We start from the raw sequence: 20898 nt of genomic DNA on the forward strand, positions 1-20898 counted from the left end.
GACCGGGTGAATAAGGGCGCAGCGCATCCGGACTGAGATCCTCTTCCTCCTCCTCCTGATGATCCAGAGCTTGAAAGTTTTGAGAGACACGATCCCCCACGAGAGCCGCGGGGGTTGCATCCACGTCCCTGCCACTGGATTCAGCTCGCCTCTCGCTGGTGTCCAGTTCGACCCCGCGCGAAGACCACACGAAGTGGACAGGTCCGAGGCAGAATCTGGTCTTTAGCCCGCTTTCCCTCCGAGCTGAAGGCCTCAATAAAGACCACTTTGGGTCAGGTGTGTGAGTGTGAGTGTGAGTGTGAGTGTGAGTGTGAGTGTGAGTGTGAGTGTGAGTGTGAGTGTGAGTGTGAGTGTGAGTGTGAGTGTGAGTGTGAGTGTGAGTGTGTGTGTGTGTGATTGTGGCGCCAGTCAGTTAAGTAGGAAATTGTATAAGTGCTTTGCTGTACATACGTGCCTCTTATATTCGGATAACTCTGCCCTTATGTGCTCCCCTCATTTCCCCATTGTGAATAAATATCCCCATTTGTGAAATGTATCAGCTCGTTCATGTCCTTTCCTCCATTGGCTTAGCGTGACGTGTGTTGGGAAATTAGCAAAGCCGTTGTGCCGCCGTAAGGGGACATTGGGACCGACGGGACTTTGGTGACCGTCCGCACGGGTCACACACGGTCCGAGTACGCTCGCGGCTCGTTCCCTACGGGTGCCCTCGAGGGTGTGAAGATTCGGTAAATCGCCACGTGGTCTCTAGGTATTTTGAGAATTGGCAAATAACCCTGTATCACGTGGTGGAAATATTGACGCTTCACGGTCCGATAGGGGACCCGTTTTTTTCCGGAGAACTAAATTCCGGGTGATCGGTGGAGCAGACTCCGCTGCTCCATCTAGCGGTCGTGCTCACCGCCGATACCCGGCGCCGCAACAATATCACAGCCAATGCTCCATTCACGTCAAATGCAGCGGCTTCGGACGAGCGTCGATCTGAATCGGAATATTGTAGGCACTAAATCCTGAATAAAATTCTATCTTGCATAAGTAAAATAAAATAAAATTCTCCGCAGAGCCCAGAACATGTGAAATTCATCCCACTGTTGAAACTTCAGTGAAAATATTCCGTAAAAATGTGATTGCCGGCGAAAACAAAATGTCAGTGATCACACGTGCATGCGTGCAGTTTTGGAGAAACTTTCAGTTTTTTTTACAGTGGGAAAAAAAAAAAAAAATAATAATCGGCGAACTACAGATGAGATTGCCAAATATAATTATCAAAAATATATTTAAACTAGAACGGCACTCGGTAGAGCACGTACGTCCACCAGGCTGAACAGTTGATGTTTTGTATCCCACTGATCGGCGAGATCTGCTTCCGGACCCGAACCAAAACCAAATCGGCTTGTTCACGTCACTGACGAAACTCATCCACCAAGTTTTGTACGAATCCATCCTGAAATATATTACTATACGTTTCTCATTTCTGGCCGTAACACTTAATGGTGAAAAAAATCACTTCAAAGATTCTCGAATCCGGATCTTCACCAAAATCGAATCAATTCGTCCTCGTCAAACACCCAGCAAGTTCACCAAGCTTCGTCCGAATCTGTCCACAACTTTGAGATATCATGCTCACAGACAAACAAAGAGAGAATCATTACCTCCAATTGCCTGTAAAAGAAAAAGAAAAGCACCTTTGTGTGTGTGCCTATTTCAATGTACACACTGCCTTGCTGCATGTATTTCCTTTGTCGGTGAGCATACGTGGACACCGTACATAAAGATGAATTTAGTTTAAAGCCACGTCCCATGGAACCGGTTTCCACATTTTTTCCCCCACTTTTTTTTTATATATAATTTTATTCCCATTTTATCATTCCTCGTGTTTGAGTCACCCTTATGGAAAAATACGCTGACCATGGAGGATTGTCGGTGTGCTGAGACGTGACGAAAACTGTAGTTTTTCCAATTCAAGTGCACAAATAAATTGTGCTTCTTTTTCCATTGATAACATGAAACACAATTTATTTTTCAAAACTTAATTTAGGTTATTTTTAAAATGGGGGAAGGGGGGGGGAAATCACTGGCTCGAAACGCCCACACGACATTTCTCCTGTGGAATGCACGTACATTCACCTTCAAAAAAATTCATTCAGAGCCTTAAGGAGATTTCTGATAAATAGTGAGGATTACTTTGCACATTCCAGGTGCGCACGACTATTTCCCAAGTGGACTGGCATGAACATGTTTGTCAAGCCGCAAGTGCAGCATCCACAAGTGTGGGACATCCCGTCTCCCAAAAGGCATCATCTCATCGTCGTTCGCTTCTATAAACAAGATGCAATACGTTGCACTTTGCCATGCATGGTCAGCTATACTTTCTATGCCTCCACATAACCTACGAAACCCGAATGCCATTGTACCACGAAATTGCCAAGATTTTCTTCGCAACACTGGGCATCATGAACTGCCGACAATTGCTGCATTCCTGGAAGCTCCACATGGAACACAATGCGATTCAATACATGTCAACACACAACTATAGAATGGAATAAACAGAACTAAGCACTTCAAAAAAAAAAAAAAAAACAGAACAAGCAACTTCAAACATTCAGCAAGTACGCACTTTACAACACCATAACTTTATGTGACTAATAAATGATAATAATAATAATAATACTATAATTGCACGATTCATTCCAATTCATCGAATTGGGAATGAGCACAAAGTCCTATTCAATTTATCAGCAATCAATTATAGAAGAGTCTCAGTGTAAAGAGCAGATCATATAAATGTGTGTGTGTGTGTGTGTGTGTGTGTGTGTGTGTGTGTGTGTGTGTGTGTGTGTGTGTGTGTGTGTGTGTGTGTGTGTGTGTTAAAAATGTGAGCACAGGAAACACCCCCACTCACAAATTAAAGGAGGAACCCCAGGATTCAGTGCAGCACGCCATGCCGTACCACCAGAGCATGACTTTATGGCACAGCACAGGACCTTTCCCGGCATGAAATCTCACAAAGCGAAACACAGCATGAGTGAAAAAAAGGAAGAAAAAGAAAAAAAGACAGCACAGCATACATGGTCCCAGCTTCATGCACCATTTCTCAACACTTACAAAATAATGGGGACTTTGCCAAGCACAAGATCTCACAAAGCAGTGAAGAGTACGAGATAAAAATCACGTGTACAAGGGAGTCCATAAGACGTGTCAAACTGTGAATACAACCGGAACCTTTTCAGGCATGAAAAAAGCACGATACAGCATGTAATAAAAGCACGGACACTTGGTGCTGCCACAAGATGCAGTGTCCATGCCACAGCAGTGCCTTCCTTGTGGTCGCAAATATAGTACAAAAACAGTATGGCACCGCTTAAAGCACACCATCACAGCAAATCAAAGAATGAACCAAATACATTCCATCATCACTGTGTCACAGCTATGGCACAAGGCAAAAGGTCAATGTGAACCCAAACCAGTGGCGTGATAAACGAGTCCCTGACTTCATGGATGAGAGAAACATGACGGCACCCTTACATATACCTTTCAGGTCGTTTTGCATCGTCCGGTTCATGCTCTCAGCAATGCACGAGGTTGCATGGCAGTTCGTGTCTGCCAAGAGTCATGCAACTGACTCCAGGTATCATCACAAGTTCAATCAAATGATTGTAATGAAGTAAGCCCAGTGTTGGCTTTACGGTTAAGGTGGCTGGCTTAAAATCTTAGGGTCTTGAGTTTGAGACTTGTCGTGACATTGAAATAACACCAGGTGGGTTGATTCAGCCTGTCATCCTTCTGAGTTCGGAAAAATGAGTACAAGCTTACTGCTAACAGGGACACTGCATCAGCAGCACAGCCATGCTCCCAGTAATGATGCAACCAGCAGCCACAGGCTGCATATGAAACAACAACTGCAATGAAGTTTAGTCGGCAAATGTAAGGCTTCTAACCAACAGGCAAAAAGGTACATCATCTATATATTATGCACCTTTGGTCAGAAAAGTGCTCAAAGCAAAATAATGTATTTAAATATATAAACAAATAATTTACGTGCTGGAACTATCAGAGAAGGGAGGATATATTGGAATGAAGAACATTGAGCAGGATACCACATTACGTGAGGCCAAACAGCATAGTAGCGAGAACACGGTGACTATATATATATATATATATATATATATATATATATATATATATATATATATATATATATATATATATATATATATATATATATATATATATATATATATATATATATTGTTGTGGTTACCAAATTCGCAAACCACCATTCAGGTCCCTTAGGTGAGGTATCTCGGTAAGTACATGTGTAGTTAGGCCCAAACCCGTTGTCTAGTGGGAATACATGTCATTTATGCGTGCTGCGACTCTTCAGGATAGCCGTTTTTCTTTTACTATCTTTAATTTGGACCAACCGCCATTGTTACCACCACCAACCACCGCTTCACCACAACCGCCACGACCTTCACGTCACACCTCGCAACCGTCGCATCGCCACCGTTCTTGCGCCGCCTGTGGGTACCGGTGTTGGACTCGTGCAGAGCGCGCGCCGAACAGCGTGTACAAAATCACGGATTTTGTGCTTCAAAAACGGATCAAAAACGACACACGCCCACTTTTTGCCGTCCAATCGGTGAGCGAGGGGCGACTGGCCCCGCCCCAGGGCGTTGGAGGGCGATCGATATATGCAAATTTATGGATCAAAAAGCATTCACGCCCACTTTTTCTCGGGCCAATGGGGAGCGAGGTGAAAGGTCGAAGGGAGGGGGTCAAAGATGAGAGGGCGAAGCTATGGGGCTGATAAAAAGCGACCGTGTTCGTCAGTCCAGAGAGTAGGAGAGTAGGAGAGTCGAGAGGGAACAGAGAGTCAAGACTTCGCGGGCGGTGGAGTTGGCAAGAAGGAGCTGGTCGTCGTGTGCGTTGGAGTCGGAACGGAGGGGACGGAGCTGTGGAGAGGCGGCGAGGGCAGACGAGGGGGTGCTCGCGTCGTGCAGGGAGCTGCACCCCAGGGAGGCCGACAGCGCGACCTGGCCGAGGTGGAGACGCTCGTCGCGGGACAATAAAATCCTCTATACCCCGAGCATCAGCAACCCCCTCCTGTTTCCCCCCGCGCTGAGATAGTGCGACCAAGGGGGCCCCTTTCCCACCCCCTACCAGACACTGCCCGCGAGGCCCGCGGAGTTGAGGCACCATCGCCGCTCCGCGTCTCATCACCAGACGGGTAGGCCCGACCCGGTCTCGGCCTCAGGCCCGCCTCATCCTTGAGGGTATTCTTTTCCTTGGTTTTGGGTATGTGTTGTCGGCGCCGTCTGTGAAGTAAAATTGTATAAGTGTTGCCGTGTGCTCGGTAGTCGGATAGCTCTGCATTGTGTTTCTCTTTTCTGTTTGCTTTTTGTGTAAATTGAATTGTGTTTTTCTTTTCTGTGTGCTTTTGGTGGAATTGAATATGTGTGCTCTCCGTTCATCGCGAATAAATGTGCTTTGTGTTGAACTGTTTCCCGCTTCGCTTCGTCATTTCCTTCATTGAATCCTCATCTTGCTTCACGTAAAGGGTTGGTAGTGGGCTGAATACGCCCGATAATTAATCGAACCGTCGAGGTCGACGATAACACCGCTCGGTTATCCCGATAGTACGGAACGGGTCGCTTAAGTGGCCCGTGTCCGAAGTCGACCTGCGGCGAGGTGCGACCGCCCGGTCTACCCTCCGCGTGGGTACTTAGGTAGGTCGAATTTGGCGAGCAACCCTATCCCACGCGGGGGCTGATTGGCTCGATCGCGGTGAGACCGAAAGGTCCACCCGTGACTGGTTCCCGGCGTTAGTCCGAGAGGGTCACGACTGGATTGTCCGTCCGGTGGGCGACGTGCCGCGATTCGAGTTACGTGGCTGTCAGCACGCCGGCGGGCGCGAATCCGTAACAATATATATATATATATATATATATATATATATATATATATATATATATATATATATATATATATATATATATATATATATATATCGAAACATGTGGAGTGTGACAAGCACTCCACCGCTCATCACACTCCACATGTTTTGATTTACTCGATCACATAACGTGCCTTCTGGTTGAATGGTTTGCATTAGTAGTAGGAACAATCATCTCGGTGGCAGATAAGTGGTTGCTCTTTGTGGATTATGCAGTTTTACCATGAGACATAATCCACTGTGATGCTCACTATAACAGTCAGGAGATGTGTCTGATATACACACTCACAATATATATGTGTATATATATATATATATATATATATATATATATATATATATATATATATATATATATATATATATATATATATATATATATATATATTTTGAAGTTTTTGTTTGTTTGTTTGTTTGTCTGCACACGCTAATCTCCTGAACGGTGAAAGTTAGGAGGAAAACACTGAAACAAAATGTCTGGAAGGGCCCCGGGAAGGTTATAGGCTTGGTGGCGACCCTTCGGCCAGGGTGGGGGGGGGTTTCCCTCACCAACCCCCTTAGGCTATGACTGCCATGGCCCAAAAGGTAGCTGATACTGGGCTCGTGTCAGACCTATGTACAGAATATTAAATTCATTTAAAAAGAACTCTGGCATCGCCGGTTGCTTTCACCTAGTATATATATATATATATATATATATATATATATATATATATATATATATATATATATATATATATATATATATATATATATACATACAAATATACATACAAATATATATTGTAACGCTTGTTGGGGTAGATGGAGGAATTTAATAGGAAAGTTGGGATTGAATGGAGTTGTTTGGTTAGGTCCATGGACGTGTAGGAGACATCTCGATGAAATTAAGTAGGGAAACTGTGAACTTAAGTGTTACGTTTCACCATACGGTGGGTGGTGCAGTGTTAATTAGATGAGGATTAAGGCCAAGTTTCCTGGTATGTAATTGCCCCCCTGTGGCTTTTCCCTAAGTTTTTTGCATTACAAACCAGCAATGGACCATTACAACCAAGCTGCATGACAAAGTAGGAAGAAGCCTCGCCTCAAAGGGTGACGGCGGGCGAAGTCAAGCCCTCGGAGCTGGTGATTGATGGGCGTGATGTCAGAAGCGAGGCAGGCGTGCCAAACAGGCGAGAAGCCCCACACACACGCGGTCGAGAGAGAACGTAGCTTGGAGATGGTCTGTAAGAACTGGGCTTTACGGCAAGCATTCCTTTGATACGTGAAGAAGATGGCACAATTCTCATATTAGGGCTGAGGAGAATTGGCTTGTGCAATGAACAAGACGTTGGCCTTTGGCTCTTGATTGGGTCGTGAGAGACGGATCTCAGAACCTCGTGTATGTCATGGAAGGGGACGGCGCCATTCTGCAAAGAGCATATCGGCAGGCACGATAGATGAAGAAGCTGCATGATGGTCGGTGAGCCTTGGTGTTGAATACCGCTCACGAATTGCCTGACGAATGTTCCAGCTACGAGAGAGCGGCTCGGCACCATTTTCCGTGCATCTATACGTGCAGGATGAAACGCCTCAATTCCAAGTTCCACAAGGACCATCTCTGGACCAAGCTAAGTGCCAGAATAAAGGAAGGGTTTTCTTTGATTTTGTTTCCCCTTTTCTGTATTTAAGTCTGTGTGTCGAGGAATCTCAATTTCGACTTTAGGATTAATATACCTCACATATTATTAGATTCTGATTATTGTTCCTTGTAAATATTTATATTTGCATCAAATTCCCGTGTTGATTATAAGTTGCTGTGTCCATGTATTTGTCGTGGGGTTTGAGTACAAGTATAATGAGTGTTTTATACATATATATATATATTTTTTTAATCACTCTATAGTGCCTAAGCCTTTGTAGATATATGAAAGGTAATATTAAATGATCCCTGATCCAATTTCTCAGTGGGTGTAGGGAGGTGTTTTATGTTCCCACAAAAAAAAAAAAAATAATTAGATTTCTTCAAAATGTCAACAAGATTAGAACAGCAACGGCCAATGCCGGCTAACCCTGCCAGTACATGATAACTGCTTCATGTGAAACGGCTTAAATACCCCTTGCCCTTTACACTTGTAAAGTAGGGGACACGAGCAACGTTACAAATTCAGGACCCATTTGCAAAAACCACACATATTACACAATTTTGCCGGTTAAATGATTCTCTTTTTCATTGTGCTACATTATGCATTCAAAATGATTTTTATTGTTTTGTTGAGCCCAAAAGGATGTTGCAGAAGTAGCACACTTACCCTTGAGCTGGCTATAAACTGTCCGATTGGAGCTTCACAGGCAGGGTGTTACGTCACAAAGTTTTCCGTCCATCGAGTTAAACCGGGCATCCTGTCTGCGAATGCTAGTTGCTGGATATTAAAGATCCCATGGTGTGTTTTGCGAAATAGGCGAGTTATCGCCGGCAACTTGAATAAATCCCAAATTCTTGTCCCCATCAATCAAAAGTAAGGCCTGGCGAGCCGGTTTGTGAAAGACTTGGCCCAAAAACATTACACAGGTGACCAAACAAGAAAGTGGGAATAATTTGGATCATGAAAGAACTTGGTTGAATGTTTTGTTGTGACTGTACACTCAGCACCGCTGTTTCTTCTTGTTTTGACTCGGGGCCCAGGTTTATGCAGGTCACGACTCCCATTCGTTTATTATTTACATACGTGCATATAACACTCGCACGTGTCCACTATCATGTACAGTGTGCAGTGAAAGTGCCCCGGCCTCCACACAACTTCAATGAACCCAGGATTACATGCCCTCCTGCCCGTGCTCGGGGATTCTCATCAAGGTAATGGAACAGCACTTAAGCATGAAAAAGCAAGATGGCCAGCTCCAACTAGATCACTCCAATGAATGTGGGGGAAGGAACTACATAAAGCTCATTTATGGGTGACATAAGGAGGGCTAGAGGGACAAAAGTGTTCCTTGAAACTTATTCAGAGGTATTGTAACGTGTATTCCGTTATTATCGCCTGCCGACCCATCATTCAACCATTCCTGCTACATTTGAAGCAAGTATGTCAATAGCCATGTTCACAAGTTACTGCACCGAGGAGGAATTAAATATTGCCCTGAAGGAATATTTGTTGAAATTAATGAACTGCAGACAAAATGCATTAATTATTACAACAGTTTTCACTTTCCAAAACTTTGCAAAACTGCACTTCTGGAAGAAAAAAAAAAAAACAACAAAAAAAACATGTGCCAACAAAACTTTCAACCTATTCCCCTCTCCCTAATCTAGCACTAAGCTACATGAGCAATAAAATAGCCAAATCTTCTTAAAACACAGAGCAGGTTTGGCTTCATGAACGACTGAGGAAAAATAAACAAACAAAATAAGTATATAAATAAATAGTAGAGCTGAAGCCAACACATGCAAACGTGACCTGTGTGACATTCAAGAGGCAAAGTACAACCTTTCCAAAGATAGTGTTGCCAGTATGTTCTGTGAAGTGCGTCCACACACCTCAATGTCAAGACCACGAAGACAATTGCTGCCTGTTTAACAAAGGTGGAAGTTTCAGAAAACTGTTCAACCATCAGAAGCATCCAAATAACATACTGGTAGCCAAAAGTATTCTTCTGTATATTCACCTCCACCACCGAAGAAGGGTGGAGGTTATGTTTTCACCCCTGTATGTCTGCGAACAGGATGTCTCAAAAACTTGCGGAGCAATTTGGACGAAATTCAATGGACAGGTTGGGTTTGTGACGAGAACAAGCCAATTCGATTTTGGTTCGGGTTCCGATTCAGATCCAGCCCATCAGTGGGATACAAAATGTAAACCGTTCAGCCTGGTTGACGTGTGCGCTCTACCGAGTGCTGTCGAAACACCCCCAAAATCGGATCGGCTTGTTCTTGTCACCTAATCAACTCATCCACCAAGTTTTTTTCATAATCCGTCCGTAACTTTTTGAGATATCGTGTTACATATCGTTTTTTTGGCCCGATGGGTACGTTAACATGGGTGTCCCATCCGTCGGCATTAGCTTCTGCACGTTAAAGATCCCACGGTGTCCTGCATGAAGAGTAGGCGAGCCATCTCCAGAACCCTGAACAAATTACAAATTCCTGCCACTGACTCCCTGCGTCGGGGTGGCGACCATTCCAGGATTGTGGAAACCCATCCAGGGAGTAGTGACCCATCCAGGATTCTAACCCTAGCCATACGAACTGCTTCCGCAGCACCAACGCCCCCCTGTATACAGCATGGTTCATCGTCTGATCTGGTGGAACATCACTGGTTTTCTCGATTTATACTTGGGACGAGCATAGTTCATACAAAGCACGATCAAAACTCCAGCAATTTATGGAGGAGGTTTTAAGTGGAAGGCAGAGAGCAACAAAGAGCAGATATAGGCACAGTAAAAACTGTATGGCGGGTCTATAAATGAGCCACACATCAATACCCCCCCCCGTCCCTTTATTTTTTAACCCTTCCTTTATAAAAACAAGACTATTTGAAGAACTATTTCGAAAGCAGTATAATAAAGTGGAAATGTCAAAGAAACATCACCAAATCTATATTTTTTGACACCCAGAATATACATAAATGGAGTAATTCCAAAAAAGAAGATTGCACGAAAATCTTCAATTGAGGTAAAACTTTAAAAATGTGGTTTGTGAGAGAGATCACAGCCATCAATTTTCACTCTTGATGCATACCCACGATGATGGACGTCATGTTCGAGAGGACGTCCTCGTTTGGACCTTTCATAAGTTAAACAGGGCAGTGAAGAGGAAAGTGCTGTACTATCAACGTAGCAAGTGACTGTCAATTAAAAATGGCCGATTCACACAGAGAAGCATTTATAAATGTTGGAAAGGTCAGACCAACAATAACATATGGCAACATAGGTCAACATTTAATATTGTTGCAGTCACGCGTACTCGGTGATGGTCGCGCCACGACGGGCAGAAGATGAAGAGGTGTCGACGGGCATGATCCCAATTAATGAATAGAGGTGTTTTTATCTAAGCCGGTGGTCTAGGGGTATTGGCGGGGGGAGGGATGTAAATTCTCTATGTAAATGTGTATCATGCAGTGCCACCTCCAGGTAGGGGAGGGTATTACAAGTGACATGCAGAGCTGTCACTTACCTATACACTGCCCAAATAAAGGTATGCATCAGAAGAACGTGTCGCATGCTTGGAACAAGATCGTCCGTAGGGCGGGTACTCTGCTAGTACTAAATAAAACAGCGAGTCCCAAGAACCACATCGGCTTAACCGATTATCCTTATTGCATGTAATCGGGGGTGATGGTACTGATAGAAGAGAGAATGAGACAAAGAAAAAAAAACCTGTGGCACAAGTTGGCCCTGCTTGCATGCAGTCTTGTTGCCAATTGGACTGACACACTGCGGTCTGGGGTGGCTTGTATGTGTTGCTCCTCCCTCCGCGCTTTGGAGAATTATGCACCACCACCAGAGCACCACATGCACAGCGAATGGAGAGTGCCAGCCAGGAACCCATAACCAGCAGTAAGTGCTTTGAAAACTCCGTATGGTGGGGGTACATCAAACCACCTTGGGCGAACCCTCATTGGCCGTGAAGCTGGGGGGAACCCCACCTACCGGGTCGGAGACCTTTGGCCAACTTTGCCTTGATCATGGGTGAGCTGATCACTGAGGATTATGAAAATATTCCACGAAGACAGATGCACAGCACGGAATGCTGAAGAAATGTTCAAGGGGGGGGGAGGGTTGGAGGTGGGGCTTAGACACAGAAACTTGTGCTGGGGAGACTAGATCTTTGGAAACACGTGCTCGACACATTTCATTAATTACAGGAATCACATCACACTTATTCCATTCTAACGTGCACTGAAAAATTTATCCCCCATTTTACCCATTCGACCAGATCCGTAATTAAATGACGAATAACATTTTAACGAAAGACAATAGAAAAGGGCTTTGTTTCATCTTGTGTCCAATATGCCTTGGTTCTCGAAGTTTGAGCGTTATCCTTTTCTGAACTGTACACATCTGCGAAGATTACCATTTCCTCCAAAATGCGCTTGCAGCATATTGTTCAACATACGCACAAAATTAACAACGGCATGTCATCACACAGTCTCGGGTCTTGACAGAACATTCGTGAGAGTGCTAATGATTTGTGGGGGGGGGGGGTGAATGTGGACTGGTGAATGTGGGTGGTGAATGTGGACTCATCGAGAATGTTAAAAATCTCATGAAAGGAAAAGGTTTTTCAATTAATTTGTGATGATGACCCGTATCCCACTCTTTGTAGAGCGGTGGCGCTGCCGAATCCGATACTTGGCGAGGGTTATGCCGGGTGGTTTGCCATCGTCTTCCCAGCACAAACAGGGAAGGAATTTTAAGTTTTTTTTTCATCTTAAATTTTAATCCATAATCTGAAGTTTGCCCAGTATTCACAAAAGTCCATCGAAATAAAAATCATTTCGTTGTGTCAACTACTTAATCTATCAATGCTTTTCAAACTAGAGGGTTCATGGAACACCTTACTCCACGTAGTCTTGAGAAAAACAAGGACATAAGGACGGTCTGCGAAGAGCAAATCTGATTGGTCGAGATTATGTAAAATGCCGTAATATTTTTTGAAGTCCTGTGAAACGAAAGGTTTTCAAAGTGCCAAAAATACAAGCTGTGTTCTAGTGTTCGAGAATATAATTCACTTTAAGAAAAATAAAGATTTTAAAGGTGTTACAATGTAATTTTTTTGACATTCACCGCCATTGATGCAGCATCTTTTACACCACCTTATTTAACACGTCACATTAGTTCTCCGTGCCTGTTGTTTGTGTCATTTATGACATCCTCAGAAACATTAAGTTTCCTGTTTGAAATTATTTTCAATTTTGTTTCACTGATGGACCGACAGAGAATTAAAAAAAATAATTATCGCACTCCTCTCCGCGCATGCGGAATCGAGACGAAATTCCGAGCCAAAGTACTGTTAAACTACAGGTTCATTTTCCGAATGATGTCCCGATTCTTATTCAAGATGTCACATTCAATCGAAATCAAGTTGTTTCTCTTTCATTAACTCACGTTTGTAAACACACTGACAGACAGATGGGAAAAAACGAACAAATTGCTTCTTGGAGGGGGGTTAATTATAATCCTGAAGAACAGCAGCGACACGATTCAGCATTGGACCTTCAACACCTACCATACATCATGGGTTGAATATAATGATTTTTTTTGCTAATACTTCCACTTATTGTGGTGGCATGATTTCATGCTTTCAACTGGCTATTTACAACGGTGCATCGTCACTGCTACTGAGTATGGGGACACCAATGATGCAATGCCCCTACTACCACTTCACTGGTACTCATTTCGCCGACCTCGGAAAGATGACAGGCTGAGTCAACCCCACCTGGTATTATTCAGCAGCTGACGGGGCTCAAACTCTGGACCCGAAGATCCCAAGCCTGCCACCCTAACCACTAAGCCAACACCCGGCTTCGATAGAATGATAAAAATGCAATAACTGTTCAAACTTATCAGAAACATTAAAGGAAGATGGCAATAATTGTTAAAGAGCTTGCACAATAAGGCACAGCGCTACAAATTGAGCCATTTGATAATCAATGTGTAACGATACTGAACTCCATCGAATGCAACATAAACACACACGACAACCGAGTGACTGCGCAATCTCGATGATGGAAACATATTGCAAGATCTTTGCTTCACGGTCCATGTAAATTCACCGTCATCAGTGGACGACGGATGATAATTGGTAAGATCCATCACGCATACAAAAGTCTTACGAGTACAGAGCCAGACCACTTCCAGCACGATGTTGCTTCGTGTATCGAATTGTCTTCGAGGTCTGATACAAATAATTTGCTGCCAACACCTTCGCTGTTTAAGTTTGTTCATTTTAAATGATCAATCATATGGAAACGCACCTTGCAGAAGCCTCGATATCTTTCCCTTAATTAATTTCTTTTAACTATAAGGAGGTTAAATCATTGTCCAAAATGCTCATAATCATTGTCTACAAAAAACAAACAAACAAACAGCATTTGCTGAACACTCAAGCATGTTTATTCACAGGTGAATCTGCCCGTGTGAGTTTGTGGAGCAACTTGCGCAACAACACCTCACTTTTCAGCAGCAATCTGTGATAATGGATGTTCTCTTTTCGCTGCAATAATCACTGTCGCCTCCACGGGCAATTTCAATGAACGGAAAAAAAAGATTTGTTTGTTATTTGTTCCTTTTCTAGTCAAACTTGTTAGAGTGTTCCCCACAACAGCTTTGAACTCTATGCAATAAGTCGAATGTAACTTTTTCCTCTCTAATTACTGACACCAGCAAATTACCTATCAGGTGATTGTGCCACACACACACACACACACACACACACACACACACACACACACACACACACACACACACACACACACACACACACACACTGGTAAATGACATTTTTTTTTACCATGACTAAATTTGCACGTGCAAATCTGACAATTCCTCAACCGCCCCCTCTAACCCAAGGCCTCAAACCTCCCCCTCCCAACTTCTGTCCCATCTTTCCTCCTCCATCCTCACCCACCTCCCACTCATCCAACAGGCATTCCCACATCGAAACATCAGAATATTTCGCATCAGCTCCGCGATGAAAGCACTGCTTGAGAGAATGCCACACAGTTATTCAGGAGGTCTGTAAACAACAGAACGCTGCCTCGATCGCCGACGCCTGTGTTCACAAGGCTTGTGACGCCGAGCGGCTCAAAATCCTTTTGGTCATTTTACAGGGAAGAGAAAACTTAAGAGCTCGGCATGGCAATTGTGAATATGACGTCTTTGACTTCACATAGCAGTAATCATCAACACGGCAGCCGTAGTGTAGAAATAGTGGAGAGAGACAGGCCACTGTCCAACCAGTGTGTGGAACCCAGACGTACACATGGACGGACGGATGCACTCACGCACGGCTTCTCTTATCATATAGATAAATGAAAATGGTAAAGTTCAATCGGACTGTCAGGATGGCCTCGAGGTGCGCACGCTGACCTCTAAGCTACATTGCTCGAGTTTGAATCCCGGTCCAGCTATAAACTGTCACCCTGGTGCTTCATACACAGGCTCATGGACCAACCAGTGTGCGGTTCATTGGAAGGACAAAGCTGGAGGACCACTGTGCTAGCACGGGTCATTGTCGGACGTTAAAGAACCCTCAACGTCTTTCGCGAAGAGGACGCTAGTTAGCATTGGAACCTTGGATAAGAGACTGTAAATTCCTGCCTGGAATGACAATCGGGGAAGGCAACGGCAAAGCACCTAGCACCCTATGCAGCTACTACTTCGGTCACACCATGGCTCCTTCGAGAGTACGGTACATCAACGGCGATGAAAGTCGGATTGCAAATCAGAGTGCGATGTAGGTTATAAAACTGCAAGTTTGAAACATCAAGATATGATGAAATGGCATGGATCAGGATGTCTCCACTGAAGAAATATACTTTGGATTTATTGCGACAAAAACACACACACACACACACACACACACACACACACACACACACACACACACACACACACACACACACACACACACACACACACACACACACACACACACACACACACACACACACACACACGGCTTCATTTTTGGAAAGAGAGCAGAGATGCGAGCACGAAATAATGTGACGAATCGAAAAAAAAAATCTCATTTCAACTAAGTTATCGGCGATCATTTAAAGTAACTTTACTGCTATCTCAGCAGATGCGTGTCGGTGGTCTTTCTGTTTTCCACCAACTGGCTCCTCGTCTCGCACCATCTGCTATACTTGCTATCTGTCCCTCTCCAGCCCCTGCAGGGCCCATCTGTGAATCCCCCCCCCCCCACTTATTATGAGACTCCAAGATCTACACATTTACACTTGCTTTTCATATTTTCACCTTACTCGTGAAATTAATACCCGTTTCGGTCCAGTCTCGCACACCCCTCTCCTCTCACCACGTGCTCCCCAGGGCTTCAACAAGGCTGTCCACAGACACATCGAGCAAAGCCGACCAACATCTGCGACTTCTTCAACTCCCAATATATGTCGGCGATTTATTTGCTCATTTCCCCTGTTTTTCTCTCCCTCTAGATTTATGATCCACTTTCCCATCCCACTTTAGTCCCGTCTTTTCTCGTGCCATCCCTCCCAAAAAGGTCGAGATAGGATTTTTTTTTTTTTGTATGCATTGTCAAAGCTCGTGTAAAAGAGCCAATACACAGAAACGTATAACAAGGCAGGAGAAAAAAGGGGCAGGAGAAGGAGGCACAAAATAGTGGGGAACAAAAACAATAGGATATCTGTGGAAGGGAGAGGCATGGGATGGGGTACACGGGGTAAACAACATGGTACTACAGGGACTTTCAGGAAGGAAAACAGGGGATTTGAAGGAGGTGGGTTTGGGGTGGATTAACAGGGGTAGTAAAGATCAATATTTTGGACAGGGGGAGATATGAGAAGGTGGTGAACAGCTGTTTTGAAGGCCTGGAGGGAGGAGTGGGGTTTTTGGTGGACTTGAGCACCCTGAGGAAATATAGGGAGGACAGATCACAGACAGAGCAGTGGGGAGGGGGGGGCAGGATGGAGAGGAGACGGTGAAGACAGAAAGACCACTGACCTGCCTTCGGTGACAGAGTGAGAGACCCAAAGACTCAGCTCCATTGCGGGAGATACCAATGATCCTAAAATCCTTGGTTTCCACAGCGTGAAGTCAAGCTAGGTGTGAGGCAGGAGCACAACCCCAGAGGGGGGAGCAGGACTCTATCAGACTGTGGATGAAAACTTTGTAAGTGATTCGAAGCTCAGGTGTGCCAAGGAAGAACTTTGCACAATATAGGATGCCCAGTCGGCGACTGGCTTTGGAGGCCATCTTGGAGATGTGGCTTTCCCAGGAAAGATAATGGCAGATAGTGTGACCCAGAAGCTTGAATGAAAGGACTTCTTCAAGAGGATTGTTGAGAAAGTAGATGGAGGGGGGGTTCTAAACGGTCCTTTTGGAGAGACATGGTGAGAGTCATTTGTGTTATGGGACATGAAGAGAGCCTTAATTTCAAATCATACATTGGTCTACGTACATCTGTAAGAAAGCAGGAGTGGTAATGGTAACCATTATGTGAATGTAGTACATGCAATTAAATGGCTGGCAGGATGGCATAGACTGAGAGGTACACACACTCGCCTACAAGTTGTCCAACCTGGGATTGAATGTCGACCCAGCTATAACCTATCATCCCGGCATTTCGCACGCAGGACGATTCATCAATGTGTGTGACGTCCCTCGCTCGGATCAACATTAAGCTGGGAGTCCCGTCTGCCGGGATTAGTCGGCGGACGTTAAAGATCGCACGGTGTCCTTCACGAAGAGTGGGCAAGCTGTCGCTGGCACCGTGGATAAAAATTCCAAAATCCTGCCCAAACCCAAGTTGAATGCCACTCCTGGCCAGCCGGTCCGTGAAAGACTTGGGCCACACTTCCTCCAGGAAACCCCACAAGAACATGGGAACAATTGCAGCCGCAAAAGAAGATGAGCAAGAAGAAGTTACAGGCAAGTACTCTGGCATCCCATAAAGAGATTTTTTTTCTCCTCAATGACCAATGACCCATGAGACAGCCAGCTTTGTGTGCAAAACAAGACTAGTCCTTGATAACTTCACATCACGCTCATGTTTATGTTGTCGGACAAATGAATCGAAGCGCTCGGTAAAGCAGGAGCAACATCCATCAGTTGGCCGAGCAAGTGGATAAGAGAGTCACGTCGTGTTTTGGTCTTCGGTGTTTGAACCATGTTCACAGTTCGCTGTGCTTTTCTTGGGATCGGTGGGATCTTGTTGCGGGCTGTGTTTTAAAATACCTGTTGGATGATAGAACAAGTTGTGAAAAGTTGGTAAACTTCAGACTGGACCGACGAACCAAGTTCGACGCACAGGTCCAATAAGACCCCCCTCCACCCCCCAAAAAGGCACAACAATTAATTAACGAAGCGTGCACTCAAAATAACCTGCACAGATTTGGCTCTGGCACAATTCACACCTCGTTCACACTTTGCAGCGAAAACGATATGAATCTGTTCTCAACACCTGGACCTTCAAATTGCCCGTGGGTCAGGAGCAAACGCAGCACTGGCTGCCTGGGCTGCTTGAAGCAGATGTACGGGGGGGGGGGAAGTAAAGTACAAATGGCGAATGAAAAGCACACTTCATTGAAACCTGTAACGTGGTCATAATATAAACAATGCAATTATTAAAACATCCATTTAATCGATCCAGGTCGATCCGCGCCAGTTTTTCCAGACGACCGTCGGGGGGGGAAGGATCTGCGGTGACGTCATGGCGAACGAGCGCACCTCGCACCGGTCGGCGCGAGGCCGCGTCGGTCACTAAACCCGGCACGGATTCAGCCGCTCACCTGAGGAAGCGCCGAGTTGAGTTGACGTTGCAGCGAGTCCCGGTCGTGACTGGCTTCCTGCAGGCGGGCCTGCGTGTGCGCCAGGGTCTCCTGCGTCTCCCGCAACGTCTCCAGGAGCTTGTCGCGCTCGTCGAGCATGCTCACCATGAGCTGCTCGAAGTCCGCGTCGTCGGCGCCGTACTGCGAGCCCCTCTGGCTCAGGGTGTCCTCGCTGATGGTCGGCATCACCTCGCACATCATTCCGAAATCCCCGTTCATGCCGGGACGCTCACTCGCACCTCCTGACTCTCGGAGCAACCTCGACTCTCGTCAATGCGTCAAAGGGCACACGCAGCCGTCCTTCTCTCCTTCTCACGGCCTTCAATTTCCGGCTCGCTCTCTCTCTCTCCACAAAGCCCTTTCTATCCGTCTCTCGATCTCTTTCGGACGGCAGCGCCTCGTCACGCAACCTTCCGGGCGTTTGTCGTACCCACAATCCCCAGGCTGTACCGGGCGCTCGAGGAACCGCGACCCCTCCTGGTAAAACACCACCATGGCTTTCACGTTAACTCTTCTTCTCCTTCTTCCTCTTCTTCTTCTTGGTCCCCTCACCCGACAGCAGTTAAATCTTCTTCTTCTTCTTCTTCTTCTTAGTCCCCTCACCCTGCAGCAGTTAAATCTTATTCTTCTTCCTCTTCTTCTTAGTCCCCTCACCCTTCAGCAGTTAAATCTTATTCTTCTTCCTCTTCTTCTTAGTCCCCTCACCCTCCAGCAGTTAAATCTTCTTCTTCTTCTTCTTCGTCCTCTCACCCTCCAGCAGTTAAATCTTCTTCTTCTTAGGCGCCTCACCCTCCAGCAGTTAAATCTTCTTATTCTTCTTCTTTTTCTTAGTCCCCTCACCCTACAGCAGTTAGATCTTCTTCTTCTTCTTAGTCCTCTCACGCTCCAGCAGTTAAATCTTCTTCTTCTTCTTAGTCCCCTCACCCTACAGCAGTTAGATCTTCTTTTTCTTAGTCCCCTCACCCTACAGCAGTTAGATCTTCTTCTTCTTCTTAGGCCCTCACCCTACAGCAGTTAAATCTTCTTCTTCTTCGTCTTCTTAGTCCTCTCACCCTCCAGCAGTTAAATCTTCTTCTTCTTCCTCTTTTTCGTAGTCCTCACCCTCCAGCAGCTTTCTTTTTACCTCGTGTCTCGCGTCGTGCTGCACTCGCTCAATTCGAACATAAATGCTTGAATACACTCACCGTGAACACTACAACGTCGGACCTCCTACCGATGGAGAATGTTTGAGCAGAGTTACAGGATCATTGGATGGGTTCTTGAGGTGGTTTTTAAAGATAATACAGGCTGTGGACGAGGTAGGTCAAGACTCAAGTGGAGTTTTTCAGCAGCATGGACGGTGTTGGGACCAGGAGTCAGGCATAAGCAGGTGAGAGGAGATTTTTTTTTAAGGAAAGGGTCTTTCAGTTGGAGAGGGTTGGTCATGCATGGTCGTGGCACACTGGCAGTGGAGGGGTGGATATTTGTTTAAATGGCATTTGGATAGGTTCCTGGATGCATTGGAGATGGAGGGGTATGGGAATGTTGACGGGGCTTGGAGGTCGCGTTTGTGTGTGCATGGGTGACAACCCTGGGGTTGGTGCAGCGCAGGCATGGTGGGCCGAATGACCGGCCTCCTCCTGCACCAAAGTTCCTTGTGTGTCCAATTGTATCTCAATGCAAAAAAGCGAAAAAGAAGTCCACAGAGTGAAATGTGCAATTAGTGCACAGGTAACCCACAGGACAGGTGCTGGCTTAAAATCCCCTGTATGGCCGTTGAATTAACACCAGGTGGGTTCACTCAGCTTGCCATCCTTCTAAGATTGGCAAAATGACTAACAGCTTACTGGAAAACAGGGGACACTGCATCAGTGGCACAGCTATGCTCCCAGAAATGATGCAACCAGCAGTGGCAGAGGCTGCATACAAAATAGTAAAGCATGTGAACCTACAATTGCCAGTTCTATGTGTGGCCTGATCTTACCTGAGCCTGTTTTGAGCCACTTGGGGGTTATTTTTCCAACACAGTAATGTACTGTATCTGTAAACATTATCAGATTGCTGCTGAGGTTGTGATAACGGAAGTGCGAGAGAAACAGAAATAAGGATGGAATCTGATTTCAGCACAAACCGTTCTTTTACAAACTCAGGTACATACATGTGGAACTGGCTGATCCTCTTGCTCAATTTTTTTTTTTTTAATCGACAAGTAAAGGAAGAAACACAACTTTGTTGGAGGAGTTGGCCTCCTCAAAATAAATAAATATCAAATGCGGTATAAACTAGAAGGGCACTTGGAAGCACACGTGTCTCCACCAAGCTGATTAGTTTACGTTTTGTATCCCACAGATAGGCCGGAGCTGGATTTGCACCTCAACTAAAATTTAATCGGCTTATTCTTGTCACCTAACCAACTCATCCACCAAGTTTCGCCCAAATCCGTCCATAACTTTTTGAGAC

General features: G+C 45.2%; 1 protein-coding gene across 5 annotated transcripts in view; it reads right to left on the bottom strand.

The window, feature by feature from the left end:
* The window catches only part of LOC147032991 (liprin-alpha-1-like), a 341574-nt gene extending 322539 nt beyond the window's left edge, over positions 1-19035 (bottom strand). The window contains exon 1 of one of the 5 annotated variants that reach the window (XM_085871083.1): positions 18421-19035. In XM_085871083.1, the coding sequence (XP_085727209.1) occupies positions 18421-18678 (258 nt within the window). In that variant the 5' untranslated portion in view covers positions 18679-19035. The remainder of the gene's footprint in view (positions 1-18420) is intronic. The other 4 variants (XM_085871085.1, XM_085871082.1, XM_085871084.1 and 1 more) reach the window with 4 other exon arrangements.
* Positions 19036-20898: the final 1863 nt, after the last annotated feature.

Source organism: Eptatretus burgeri, chromosome 2 (assembly GCF_056783735.1).
Source record: "Eptatretus burgeri isolate ZD-2024b chromosome 2, Ebu_testis_v1, whole genome shotgun sequence".
In the NCBI taxonomy this organism is placed as follows: Eukaryota; Metazoa; Chordata; class Myxini; order Myxiniformes; family Myxinidae; genus Eptatretus; species Eptatretus burgeri.